At 36.0% G+C, this 15,100-nt stretch overlaps 1 protein-coding gene across 1 annotated transcript in view; it reads left to right on the forward strand.

Moving 5' to 3' along the window:
* LOC110158010 (dedicator of cytokinesis protein 3-like) overlaps positions 1–15,100 on the forward strand; it is a 63,595-nt gene that overhangs the window by 39,526 nt on the left and 8,969 nt on the right. Inside the window, 24 exon segments of the mRNA XM_020922430.2 lie at positions 422–593; positions 1,097–1,194; positions 1,822–1,905; positions 2,556–2,656; positions 2,756–2,837; positions 4,693–4,863; positions 6,786–6,978; positions 7,618–7,745; positions 8,212–8,358; positions 8,669–8,767; positions 8,847–8,941; positions 9,130–9,205; positions 9,834–9,934; positions 10,029–10,087; positions 10,588–10,736; positions 10,835–10,920; positions 11,017–11,043; positions 11,716–11,811; positions 11,893–11,953; positions 12,729–12,822; positions 13,461–13,609; positions 13,747–13,833; positions 14,310–14,414; positions 14,666–14,807. Coding sequence (XP_020778089.2) covers positions 422–593; positions 1,097–1,194; positions 1,822–1,905; positions 2,556–2,656; positions 2,756–2,837; positions 4,693–4,863; positions 6,786–6,978; positions 7,618–7,745; positions 8,212–8,358; positions 8,669–8,767; positions 8,847–8,941; positions 9,130–9,205; positions 9,834–9,934; positions 10,029–10,087; positions 10,588–10,736; positions 10,835–10,920; positions 11,017–11,043; positions 11,716–11,811; positions 11,893–11,953; positions 12,729–12,822; positions 13,461–13,609; positions 13,747–13,833; positions 14,310–14,414; positions 14,666–14,807 — 2,602 coding nt within the window.

Consider the following 15,100-nt stretch of genomic DNA (forward strand, 5'->3'; position numbering starts at 1 on the left):
ATACAACTGACAAAAGATTGGACTCAGTTTTTTTTCTATATTTACTACTTTCTACATTTGATATACATACAGAAGACATCACTAAATTTCCCTCAGGATCAATAAAGTAACTCGTGACTAAATATTAAAAACTTATATTTTATAAACAAATTCTCCAATTTGTCGAAAAGTTATGACACTTTTTTCCTTTACTAAATAATTCCATATCTTTCTTCATATATTTGATGCTTTCTGTGTGTATCTAAAATGTAGAAAATAGTAAGAAAAAAGAAACTGAGAGGACGAGTCCAAAATTTTTGACTGATTATGTATGTTTATTTTGTGTAAATGATTATTTTATTTTTGATTAAGAATACAAATTCTGTCCCAATAGCTTTAGTTGTTCTATTCTATTCTCTATCTTTTTTGTGTGTGTTTTTAGTGTGATGAGAACGCCACTTTCAGCAATCAGGGCCTGTACCTGAGTCTGCCCTGCTGTAAAGAAGACTTTAACAGCTGTGCAAATCTTCCGGCCAACCTGCCCTTTCAGAGGAGCCCCAAGGAAACCTTTTGGGTCTCAACCATCCTCTGCTCCACCAAACTCACACAGAATGGTACTATCTCTGAAAAATACTTTTTTAAGTCAGTTGCCATTTTTCTCCATGTCTGTCCATCTGGCTTATAGGGAGTAATAGGGAGTAAATTTAGTCAGATCTATGTTAGAATCTGTAGAAAAAACAACAACTTTTAAACATAAAACATTCTGTTCCACCTAGTGGTGTCATATAGTAATACAGGAAGTGCTCCACTTTGTTTTTAAACTCCATACACCTTCAGTAGAATCATTTGGATAATTTCATCCCTGGAACTACTGATCTCTACTGAACTAAAGGTAAAAGAAGCTGTTCACTTGAAAACTTTTAACAGATTATTTTCAGCTTTGAAAATGTAGGCCAACTAATAATAAAGGGTTACTCAAACGTGTGAATGAAACAAAACATAGTTCCAGATATCTTTTTTATGTGATAACACCATTCTAATATGACTTAAAGCTTACAAGAGTCAGTTTGAGTAATATAGAACCTTTAAATCTAGTTGATATGTTCTTTGTTTGCAGTGGACCTCCTTGCCCTCCTGAATTGGAAAGCCCACCCCGACAGAGTGCTGGACATCCTGGGACGACTGCGTCAGATCAATGGAGAGGAGATTGTCAAAGTTAGTGACATTAAATTCTTTTAACACTCATGTTCGACATAACATTAAGAATATTTAGCACTGGTTAATTTTTTGGGATTCTAAAAAAATTAGGCAACAAGTGATCTTTTTGTCCTCTCGGTTGACGTGTTAGAAACAGAGAAATTTGGCGAGAACAGATATTTAAATGAGTTTGACAAGCTCCAAATAATGATTCAAAGATGATTGGGACAGAGCCGAGAATCTTCAAAAGTGCAGTTCTTCAGATCAGAACATTCTATAGGCCAATTTGATACAGATTAAGGACCACGAAAAGGAGTTGAAATGTATAGAGATGATTTTATATTTCATAATCACATTCTAGAAAACAACAAATTTAATATAAAATGGCAAACATGATAATCATAAAAAAAAATAAAAATAAAACATAATCACTGGTTTTGCAGTAAAGATAAAAATAATTTGCTGGTTGCAGCTGTATATTTGACAGATGTGCATGTCATTCCTGGTGTGTGCTATACTGTCATGCCTGCTGTCTTGTGATCTTGTCATGCTTTTCGTAAAGGGTTTAGCTGTGTGTATTTTTATCACTCTGATGTTCTTTCAAGTAATGATCTGGTGATAAGTCTATTTTTTTCTTTTCAACAGTTCCTGCGAGATGTTCTGGACACTCTTTTCTGTCTCCTGGATGACAACACTGATAAATATGGACCGTTGGTTTTCCAGTCACTGGTAGGAAACAGTACTGATCCCACAGACATGTCAACCTCTTAAAACCGAACTGTGCAGAAAGTTAAAAATATTGTGCACTCAAAGCTAGGGTGATAAAATTTTCAAAATTCAAAACTGGGACACATGCAGGTTGGGATGGTGGATAAAATTATGAAAAGAGTGTGTAACAGTGTTCATTTTTTATTCACTTGTGGGTCAGTATATAATCTGAGAGACTTCTGTTGGTGCAGCTATGTGCTCATTTTCAAGCACAGGTTTCTATATTTTGGCAATGACAATATATTCCCCTTTTTATTGGTATGGAATTTGTCAAAAGTATGAACACCTGGCACATTTCTTACATAAAAGTGGGACAAATCAGTAGTTTTGATTTGATTTATTGTCACCGAATGAAAAAAAAATCCTCTTATTGATTTGATTTATTGTGTATTGTGATATGTTTTGGATGAATCTGATGGACACACGGGGTTCAAAACTGAGACTGTCTGGTTAAAAAAACGACGTCTGGTCACCCTCCTCAAAGCTACAAAATTGAATGAAAACAATAAATAAATAAACAAAAGGGTAAAAAAAAACCATGTACAAACAAGCATCCTTACATAAGACTATGTAAAAATGACTAAAATTCATATTCCATTGCTGTTTTCCAGGTATTCATCATTAACTTGCTCAGGGACAGCCGCTTCTACCACTTCAGACCTGTCATGGACGCCTACATCCAGAATAATTTTGCTGGGGCATTAGCATACAAGTAAATCATATTTTATCGAGAGGGTTGATGATTGATGATTTGATTTGGGACGTTATGCAAAAGCTTTGAACTACAATAAATTCAAATGTGTGTGTGCAGAGAATTGATCCGGTGTCTGAAGTGGTACATGGATCGATCCGCTGAGGTTGTGAGACAGGACCACATCCAAGAGGCAATGAGGGTAAAGTATAAACTACTTCTTATGAAAAATTTGCAATATCCAATTTTCTTTAGCTCTTACACTAGTAGTAAGACTGATTCTGTACAGTTTTGAAGCCGTGGCCTATTTATAAATTATACTTGTTTTGCCCAGCTCCAGCCTGTGGCAAAACATAACAAAGTGAAAATAGTAAAGTACTATACTTGAGTATGAATTTTAGGTCTTTGTACTTTACTTAAGTATATTTTAAAGTGGATATGTTTTATTTTGACTTCATGACATTTGAGAGAAGCTGTTTGTATTTTCTACTCCACTACATTTTTAACTGAACTGAAAAGTAAAAGTATTTTTTATGATTGTTTGAGACCTGCTGAAAAGCCTGAGGGTTTATTTTTAACACATTTGTAGTCTGGGCAAACAAATATATATACAAATAAAAACTGCTAGAACAAAACATTCGATTCAGTTGTTTCTGTTGAACAAAATTCAACACAAATCTTTATCAAAATCACCACATTTGAAGCTTTATTAGACCTCAAAATCTTCCAAAACACAAATTTTATGCGGAAACCTTTTTTGATGTGATACTTTTACTTTTCTTAATTTTCATATTTTCTTTCTTTGATATCTGTACTTTTACTTAATTAACAAAACTGAGCACTTCTTCCACCACTGGCTCCAACCATTCACCAAGCTCTAATAATAATAATCTGAGGAGTGAAACATCAACACTGTTTATTGGATCATCATTTGCAACATTACATCCTGTTTACCTTTTATAGAGGTCACGTAAAGAAAAACCCATTGACAAAAAGGTCTCAGTGTAAAAACCAATACATAGTAACACAAAGCCTTGAAGGTCTTTCAATATTATCGTCTGCTGTCCTGACACAAATGCTGATTAATCTATAAAGGAAGCAGTTATTGATGTTTAGTGAGAGTCCAGTCCTTGGATTTCTGTTGTAATCTGACTGCATGAAAAGATAGAGTTGCACAGCTTATAGATAGAAAACATTTTTTGAAAGTAGAGTGTTTTTGGCTTGGTTTGGATCTGAAACCTGAACAGTGATTACAGATCCCTTAAACCTTCAGTGCTCTTGTTCTTATAGTTTCCTTATATTTGCCATAAAATAATAATTCTATTGATGCCTTGTTGCTAATAATGCTACTTTGCTTTTTAACACATACCGTATTTTTCGGACTATAAGTCACACTTTGTTTGTTTGAGTGGTCGTGCAACTTATACTCCAGTGCGACTTATATATTAAAATTTTCACAATGACAGTGGCAAGAGGATGTTCTAGGCTTGTGTGTCAGTATCTGCTACTCTTTTTACTCCTGTACAGCTGGCGTGTTTGCGAATCTTAGAATGGTAGAATGTTACGATTCGCAAACATGCATCCGGTGCGACTTATATATGTTTTTTTCAGTTTTTTTTTTATTTCAATATTATTTCAACTTATGTGTGAAAGTATCTCTCAAATTCTGATCTAACCCAGGAAAAAATGATTGAAACTTTATTTTTCTCTATTATTTCTCTTTATACAAATGGACATATCTAAACCGCTAGCCACCATGTTCCAAATAGGAAGTGCGCATGGGGGTCGTTTCTGACTCCATCGACTCTAGCTCCAATTGACTTAACACTGAAAAATTGTCACCCCTCTCTCTGTAACTGCTGCAGTGAGCTTCGTAATTTTAGTCTTAAAATTTTCATATTCATCCAGACTACATGCTCCTGGTGTTATTATTTTGGTGTTTTGCCCTGTAAATAAATTCGTAATCCTAAAATAGCCTTGTGAGTTTCAAGATTGTGGGTGACATTACACTCCATTAGTCCACTTCTTTATGCAGTGTGTGGTCTGATTCTGCCCAGGCGTTGGAGTACCTGTTCAAGTTCATTGTGCAGTCTCGGATCCTGTACTCACGAGCCACCTGTGGGATGGAGGAGGAGCAGTTTAGAGCCAGTATCCAGGAGCTCTTCCAGTCCATCCGCTTTGTCCTGAGTCTGGACTCACGGAGCTCAGAGAATCTGGTCTTCACACAGGTCAGAAAGATCAGGCTTGATAAACAACTAAACTTTATATTATGAAATTGTTAACCCTACTAATTGAATTCACTGCCAAATTCACCATGAAGAGTTCATTTGCAAAAACGGATAAGTGCCATTTGAAAAAGTAATTGGAAGCTTGTAGTTTACTCTTAGTGGTAATATTTTCAAAAGCCAAATGTATTTTACTGCTGTTAAAATATTATTCCATCCCTTATTGATACAATCCGCTGTACATTATTGTCATTGATAATATCTGAAAAAAATAACAACATTTTTTGGTACTTTTTCAAAATGGACATATCTGTTTTTGCTATTGAACTCTCCGTATATGTATTCTTAGACACAATAGTTCACATCTACATCTATTATCCAGTCATATTCCTGTATCTGTATGATTATTTGGTGAGTGTGTCTTGCTAATTTTGTCATCATTTAATTTGAATCATTTTGCATGCTCTATTTCTTTTCAGGAGTGATATTTTTTGCACATTGCATGTTTCAGTCTCATTGACCCAGTGTTGGTTTGCTTTTGGACAGTGTAGACGTGTGAACAGATGCATGGCTCTCTATGTTCATTCTCCCGGTTTTTGTTACATCCCAGTAAGTCACTCTGCTTTCTGTTGGTTGCATTATACATTATACATGATACATTTTGTTGTTATGCTGCTTATATTTGCCTAAAGCTTTGTCATGTGTACGCTGACTGAAAGATGAGGGCTGGGCAATATTGCAATACAAAAATGAATGAATCAGATCCTGTGACGATCTGATATTTTGATTAAATTCTCATATCGTGATTCACTAATTTCCTGTTTAATGCGGCTTTGTGCTTAAATATAGACACTTTTACCCACCCACTCCTGTTGCTCAGCCTGTGTCATGCTCTGGGCAAGTGATGGTGGCTTTAGTTGTTCGTTAATAAAGATTAATAAAAGGATACTAACTGCATGACTTGTGATTAAATCTATATTGTATTCTAGGCTCTAAAAATTATGATAGAATTTATTTGGGCATAAGGGCTCTTCGGTGTTAAATAAGATCTTATTTCCTATAAAGATTTGGTTTTGGGCCTGTCAGATAATTATTATATTATAATATCGACTTCAATATATGATAGAAAGAAGTGTGTGTACCAGGGATTTTTTGTAGTATTTAGCTTTTTGGTAACAATTGAGCTGTATTATATCAATTAAAAACATCTATTGTGTTTAAGTGTTTAATAAGGATCTAACAATAACTGAAATGTGGTGATACCATATTGTCAAAAGTCTCTCAATATATCGAATTACAAGTTCCTTTGCTTAAATGCATTGTTTTATACAGTAGCAACACTTTATAAACAGGGATATAGGGAACTACATATCCCATGATTCATTTCAGTGCAAGCAACATGAAGAAATATGTTTTTTACTTGAATTCTTGGGATTATGACCGAAATAATTCGTACAAAAATATTGTCAAGGTATTTTAAAAGCAAAAAAGTTACCGGTCTACAGTTATATATTGGCCTCTCTAAAATATCGCAATAAATATTGTACCGTGAGATGCATATTGTGATAATATCGTACCGAGAGATTTAGATATCGTTACATCCCTTGTGTTTAATTATGCTACTTAAGATTGCTATCTTGTTTTTGTTACAATATGATTCACTCTGAAACAGGTTTACTGGGATTATCCTGCTTTGGGGGTATTGTGTCAGTGATATTAAGTGATTTCAATATTATCACTAGCAGGACATTTTTCTGTAATAGTATATTCAAAATGTGTTATCGTGACAAGTCCAGTTAGACTTGGCCTACACCCGATGTACTCTGAATTGACCCTGTTCACGCTGTATATATGAAAGTTGGCAGTGAAAATTCCACCACCTCTTTCTGGTGTGATAAACTCTTGATTTTCCTCACTCCCGTCAGGCGGCCCTACTCAACAGCTTCCCAGATATTTTCGACGAGCTGCTGCAGATGTTCACGGTGCAGGAGGTGGCAGAGTATGTGAGGGGCACCCTGGGGAGCATGCCCAGTACAGTTGACATTGGACAGTCCATGGATGTGGTCAAACTGCAGTCCATCGCACGCACTGTTGAAAGCAGGCTGTTCTTTTTCCCAGGTAATTAATTTGGTTTAGTATTATTCTTCAAAGATCACAATATCTTAGTACAGTATGTTGCAATTTAGATCATTTTGTTTGTACACACTTTGTTTCTAGCAACAGTTTACCCTGTACTTAGAACTTAAATGTACATTATGTAACCTTTTCGTTATCAGTCTCTTACCTGCTTGTTCTTATGGTTATGTCATTGCTCTGCCTGGAATGTTCCACAGTATGACATTAAACCACTCTACCTTACATTTATTACATTACTTGTGGTTTTATAGCTCAAAAATACCAGAAAAACAATAATTCTGACTTTGAGCAGGGTCTCCTCTCCATAGATCTGACCTGTAACTTGGTCTGATTTTGTCTCCATGAAGATAGAAAGGTTTAATATCATAATGTGAAACATTCCAAACAAAGCAATAACACCTCCATTGACCGTCTGTCGGAGAAAAGTTACACAAAGCACCTTTAAGTCTTCAGTATGCAAGGTGTAGACTGCTGAGACTGTAGTTTTGTTTGTTTGGTTTTTTTGACCCTGTGATTTTTTTGTAAGTATTTATTTATTGATAATTAGGTTATGAACATCAGCTTTACAATGAATACTGTACATCATTAAAAGTATTTTCTTGTACTTTCTTTTTCACACAGAGTCACGCAGCATTTTGTTGCCTGTAGTGCTGCACCACATACATCTGCATCTTCGCCAGCAGAGGGAGCTACTCATTTGTTCAGGGATCCTGGGCAGCATATTCTCCATCATCAAGTCAAGCTCTATGGTAAATTATTTTTTTTTACCAAATATCATCCACTTATATGCAAAGTACAGTTAGTTTTCATGAAAGTTAAAGGCCCATATTACACTATTCTGTTATAATGTTGTTTCCTCTTTAAAAAACATACCTGGAGTTGTGTTTTGTTTCATTCACATAGGTTTAGCACGCGCATCCTGCATATTTACACAGTTCTTCTCTCAGACAGAAAGTACTCTGTTCCAACTCATGATGTGATAATACAGGAAGTGCTCCATTGTGTTTTGAAACTCCATACACCTTCACTAGAGTCATTCAGCCCTGGAATTGTCAATCTCTATTAAATCTGACATGTTTTTGATGAAGTAACAACATTATAACGTGACTTAAATCTCGCAAAAGTAAATTTTCCATAATGTAGGATCTTTAAATGTCAGAACACAGTATTGGAATCATGACTTTCATTTATATTTTCTTTGTTGCCTGGTGGTAGGAGTCATCTGTGCAGGAGGAGGTGGAAATGATGGTGGAGAGTCTTCTGGATGTTCTGCTGCAGACCCTTCTGTCCATCATGAGCAAATCGCACTCGGTGGAGACATCTAGAGGACAACGCTGCCCCCAGTGTACAGCCGAGATAACTGTAAGCACCAGCCTTTGTGTCTACAACTGTACATGATGCCATGCAAATAGAGTGTGTTGGTAAAATTACCTTATTTTTAATGCATGTCTGTATTTTTATTTGGTCTTAGGTTATATTTCTTTTCATTATGCATTGTTTTATGTTGTACCAAATTGCTAAAGCAGTGTTGTCTTGCCTAAGGCCACAGTGACAGCATTTATGTGTCAAGAGTGAGATTTAAACCCTGTGAACAAATGCTCTACCAACTGAGCTACTTTTGCCCGTTATTCTGATTCTGATATTTTCCTGAAATACCTCCTCTTTTATCCAGGGGGAGTATGTTTCTTGTCTTCTGTCTCTGCTCCGGCTGATGACAGAGCTCCACTTCCATCATTTACTCAACAACTTCCACAGCAAAGAAGAGCTTAAGGTTTGAAATCTCCGCCTTCCTATTTTAAGAACCACACTACTATTAAAAGACTAAATAACTAATAATTATCCCTTTGCAGGAGTTTTTATTGAAAATCTTCTGTGTGTTTCGAAATCTGATGAAACTTACAATCTTCCCTCGAGATTGGAGTGTGATGAGGCTCTTAACCAGTCAGTAAGTTTAATTTTGTTATATTTTGGTCCCTCAAATATTTAGAGAGCACAGCAGCCGACCATTTGGCCATCAGTCTGTGTAAATTATCTTGAAGGTGATGCAGGTCGGGCCATTTTTCCTCATCTATTTTTGGCAGACATTTTGTTTTGAAGATGACGGAGTGATTGGTTGCTTTGTGTTTTCTGCAGTATCATTGTGGTGACAACACAGTTCCTGTCTCCAGCGCTGCACAAGAACTTCTCAGAGGCCGACTTTGATTTTAAGGTCGGTATTTTAAATGATTGTGATGATACAGTAAAGCAGAACCTGACTCTGAAATGATTCATCTCATTATATTTATATTACAGGCCCCATATTAAGCTATTTTCTGATCTATGTTATAACGTTGTTTCCTCATCACAAACATACCCCGAGTTGCGTTTTGCATATTAAGTTCTTCTCAATCAGAAAACACAGTGTGAATGAAACAAAACACAACTCCGGTTTGTTTCTGAGGAGGTGACAGCATTATAACATGGCTTACATTATAACAAAAGCTTACAAGAACCAGTTTTGTGTAATAGAGGATCTTTAAAATAAAAACATAGCAGCGTGTTTATGCCTGAGTATATTACATTTACATTAATAGCATTGTTCTTTTTGTTCTTTTGCCCAAGTGAGTAGAACATATCCACTAACAACAACAGCAGTTACAATATAAGTACAACACTAGACTGTGGGAATGCATTTTGTAGTACTGTTTTACAATCAGCACATACAGTTTAGTCATAAATATGTACTTATTTATTAGCTTTTTCATCATCCTGTGTTTTAGGTTTTGGTTGAGAAAATTTATATCATTCTTGTTACCCAACCCTAAACATATAAACTGCATATTTGCTTGTGTTTTCAGGTGTGGAACTCTTTCTTCAGTCTGACTGTACTGTACATTAACCAACCCAGTCTGCAGCTCGAGTCTCTGAGTCCAGCTAAAAGAAAGAAAGTCTTTGACAAGTATGACATTTGAAATGCTAATGTTGTTCTTTTGTTGTCACTTTCAAATAGCCCTTTTCTTGTAGGCTTGTCTTAACAATGCTTCTCCTTTTAGATATGGGGATATGCGTGTTGTCATGGCCTATGAGCTTTATAGCATGTGGCAAAAACTAGGTAAGCTCCCATCATCAAAGGTGCACTATGTAACTTTAACGTCAAATGCTTTTCTCCATGGAGGTGTCATTGCTCTGCCCAAAATGTTCCACACTATGACATACTACCTTACAATTTTTAAATTACAGGTGGTTTTATAGCTCAAAAATACCAAGAGCAACAGGCATTCTGACTGTGAGAGGGGTCACCTCTGCACAGATCTGACCTGTAGCTTAGTCTGGTTTAGTCTAGAAAGATAGAAAGGTTTAATACTATACAGTGAAACATTCCAGACAAAGCAATAACATCTCATCTCAATAATATGGAGAAAAGCTTTTGATGGACACTCCACCTGAAAAGTTACACAATGCACATTTAAGTGTTTATTGAGTAGATACTGCACCAGTTATGATTACAAAAATAAGTCTCGCTACCTTTCAGTTCATTTATTTTTATTGTCAACAAAGAAACATTTTATCTTCTGATTTTTGTTAGTAATTTGTGTTGTATTGTTATTCCAGGTGACAACAAACCTCATTTCATCCCAGGAATGATGGGCCCTTTCCTCGGAGTCACTCTTGTACCTCAAACAGAAGTCCGAAATATCATGATCCCAATTTTCCATGATATGATGGACTGGGAACAACGGAAAAACGGAAACTTCAAGCAGGTCAGTGTGACATTTCATTTACCAAATCTACCATTAACCTGCAATTACGTAACAGTGTTTTAGTAAAGCGTACAGTGTTAAAACGTGTCTGTGTGTAGGTGGAGGCAGAGCTGATGGATAAACTGGACAGCATGGTATCAGATGGGAAAGGGGATGATAATCACAGAGAGCTCTTCAGTCTGCTGTAAGCTAAAACCTGTCTTTATTCAGTCAAAGTCAAAGGACAATAAAGCACACTCGTACATTTCAAACTAAACACGTTTTCTTCTGTTTTTTCAAGGACACAATTGTTTGGTCCGTATCCAAGGTGAGCTGAGAATTTATTTTGTTTAATCTGTGCAGCATTTGGTTAACAAATACAAAAATAGAAAATTATTCATTAGTGTTGAACTAAGACAAGATAATATAATACATTTAAATAGATCACTCTGTGCTCATTAAAGGGTGTTCATTAAAGAGCTATTTTCTGATCTGTTATAATGTTGTTTCCTCATCAGAAATATACATGGAGTTGTGTTTTGTTTCATTCACACATGTTTAACACACAAATTCTGCAAAGGTAAAAGATAGCTGTTAAAAAGAACCATTATCTGACATCACAATTATGTTATTTATATTTGTATTTATTTATCACAAGTATTTGAGCTTTGGAGATGCAGACAGTCGATTAATAAAGCACTCAAACATGTATGAATAAAACAAAAAACAACTACAAGTATCTTTTTGATGAAGAAACACCATTATAACATGACTTAAAGCTCACAAGAATCAATGTTCTGTAATATAGGACCTTTAGTCTGTGCAGCATTTGGTTAACAAGTGCAGTAAATTACAGTATTATTCATTAGTGTTAGACAAACTGATATAATACATATAAATAGATCCCACTGTGCTCATTAAGTAATTTTAACTACTGAGATGTCTAATTAAATGCGGTGTTAAAATGCCACGTGAAGTGACAGTCTTCATTTATTTACAGTCTGTTGGAAAAGATTGAGCAAGAGACGTGGAGAGAAACAGGAATCTCATATGTTACATCAGTTACGAGACTAGTTGAACGGCTCCTGGATTACAGGTAAATTCAAATAAAACAGTTATCTTTTTAATATATTTGGTTTAATACTGTAGAAAACTAATACGACTTTGCATGATTTAGGGACTGTTTGAAAGGTGATGAGATGGAGAACAAGAAAATTGGAGGTTCAGTCAACCTAATGGTAAGACATCTGTAATCTCATGACATCTGTTATTGTAATTGTCCGTTTTGTTTTTCATATGATTAGAGTCTGTATTAATTAAAGGGACAGTTCAGAATTTTGGACATAGGACCTCATTTCCTAGTTAACCAGAGTGTTGGAGACGTGTGGAGACACTTTTTAAAATATTCCATCCAGTACTTGTATTTGCAGAGGTCACTGGTGCTAGGCTAGTGCATGTGAATGGACATAGTTAGCCTGACACTAAAAACAGTCTTACCCACTCCACAAAGCAAAACAATTGTAACGCCAGACTATTGATGTAAATGTCTGTGTTAGAATAATTTTACAAGTACAATCAACCATTTGAAAGATTTATGTGTGAGCAGCAACAGCGAGATGTACTTCCTGATAGAAAGCTTGGCAGCGGCGGACTAATATATAAGAAAATAGTCCCTCAACATGTGACGATTCATGCGATGCAGAGTTAGTTTTATTTGAAACATTATTCTATCAACACAGACATTTACATCGACAGTCTGTTGTAATAATAGATTTGTTTGGGGTGCTTTGTGGAGTGGGTAAGACAATTTTTAGTGGCAGATTAGCTATGGCCATTGACATACGCTAGCCTAGCACCAACGACCTCTGCAAATACAAGGACTGGATGGAATAATGAAGTGTCTCCACACGTCTCCAACACTGGTTAACTAAAAAGAAAACGAAATACAGCCCTATGTCCAAAATTCCAAACTGTCTCTTTAACTTTCTTTATTTGCTTTATTTTTAAATGAAGAACTTCTACAAGTCAGAGGTGAATAAGGAGGACATGTATATCCGTTACATCCACAAACTCTGTGACCTGCATCTCCAAGCAGAAGACTTTACAGGTAAAACTTTAACACATCAACCTAAATTCATGCTATAAGTAAGATTATTGTGTTTGCGATTGATAAGCATATAGGATTCTTTTTGTATATCTATGTATAAAAAAGCGAAAGAAATACTCACATAATGTTGTTCCACATTCGAGTGAGTCTTCTGTAAAGTACTCCTGGCCCATTTATGTGATAATTTCTACAGTCTATTCTCCTGTGGCCCAGACCATATGGTGCTTTGACTGAGGCTAAAGGGGCTGGTATAATTTAAACTGTACACATGCTCTCTCCACTAAACACCAATTAGCCAACTCTTATTAGAAGAGCTGGATTTCTGTCATAGTCTGTTTTTGTGTAAATGCATGTGATTTCTTACCAGAACCAGTCATTAACCTATGCCAAGCCTTTGTTGTTTTACCTGTAACTCATAGGTTTGAAACAAAAGTCACTCTGTTTTGTAATTTATGATGCTATTTCATTCTGATTTAAATACTCAGTGGACAGACTTTTTTGTGTTTCATAAATCACCAGGTTTAGCAAAATGGATTATTATTCTTCAAGATAAATATAATTTTCCACAACAGCTAAAGTAATAGTGGTTATGTAGTTGTGTTCTAATTGCTAACCTGTGCCTTGTATCTTCCCCACAGAGGCAGCCTTCACTCTGCTGCTGTACTGGGAGCTGTTGCAGTGGGAGGATCGGCCACTCCGAGACTTTCTGCATTATCCCTGTCAGAGTGAGTGGCAGCGCAAAGAAAACCTGAGCCGCAAAATACTGCACTACTTCAACAAGGGCAAGGTAGGGCACGTCTGCATGTATGTGGATTCGTGTTTCTTCTTTCCTGTCTTCTACATCCTGTTAATGGCTCCCAAGCTTGGAGAATCTATTGTATAATTTCTTAATAAATCACTTTTCTATTTCCTGATGCTTTGCAGTGTTGGGAATATGGGATCTCGTTGTGCCGGGAGCTGGCTTTCCAATATGAAAACTTATATGATTATCAGAGCCTCAGCTGGATACGAGTAAGTAAAATATTATTTTGTTATTCGGCTACGGCAATAATTACCTTTGGTAGGATTGATGGTGAGGGTTCAGGGCTCCTCCACCTGCAAGTTTAGTGTATGAGAATGTGCACACAAAAATTAAAGTTGTAATTATTCAGACTCATTTGTTGTTTGAAAAGTTATTTCTGCAGACTGAAAATACAACACAATAAATGGAGGAATTGAAAAAAAAATTGACTATCTCACCTTAAGTGGGCATTTTTGATTGATGTGAACAGACCGTGCATTTCTCTGATTGGTTAATTCGCTTGTCAGTCTTTGTAAAGTATAGGAAAAGTCTACAGTCTTGGCTGGCAGGCTACTCCCCCACAGTAACCAGATTATTAATAGATCCTGTTGTTCCCAGTCAGTGATCATAATGTTTGCTTGGTTGTTATCTTTTATTTATCATTCACATTGAAAATATTCACATGCTTTTACTGGAATTGTGGCAGAAAATGGAGGCAGCATATTATGACAACATCATTGAGCAGCAGAGGATTGAACCAGAGTTTTTCCGAATGGGTTTCTACGGACGCAAGTTCCCCTTCTTCCTCAGGGTAAGAAACAGATGAGACACAGATAGCTTTCTGTTTATTCAAACATTGATTTTTTCCCCCTCTAGCAAAGGGCCACAACTTCAAAATACTTATTTACATCTACTTATGTTACAATATTCCCATCATGTATAGATTAAAATTTACTGAACTAATCTCACAACAATTACATTTTATTTTCAACATTATTATTTGCTTGTATTTCAGCCACATAGAAGGTTTTCTGTCCTTTAGCTTCTCTCTTCTCTTTCCAGAACAAGGAGTTTGTCTGCCGTGGGTATGATTATGAGCGACTTGAAGATTTCCAGCAAAGGATGCTGGGAGAATTCCCACAAGCCATTGCCATGCAGCACCCCAACCAACCTGATGACACCATCCTGCAAAGCGACGCACAGTGTATCCTAAACTGATCAGTGATTCTTAAAATGTGTATCTGACATTGCTTAAGTGTTAGTTTTGTGCTGATATTGTCTCACTGAAGAATATTTGATGTTGGTTTAATCCTCTGGGTTACATCCTTGTCTATTTCTGTTTGCATCCATTTTTTGTCCATCTTTATTTGGAGTCAAGTCTGGTTGAGCCTGTTTTGTCCTTGTTTATTGTGACAAACTGTAACAAAATTTGTGAGATAGCATTTGGTGCAAAATCTTTAGAGTTCTTTAATCCAGACAACAAAATCTACAGTTAGT

This window comes from Boleophthalmus pectinirostris, unplaced genomic scaffold, assembly GCF_026225935.1.
Source record: "Boleophthalmus pectinirostris isolate CB_2022bp ecotype Guang Dong unplaced genomic scaffold, ASM2622593v1 HiC_scaffold_8, whole genome shotgun sequence".
NCBI lineage: Eukaryota > Metazoa > Chordata > Actinopteri > Gobiiformes > Gobiidae > Boleophthalmus > Boleophthalmus pectinirostris.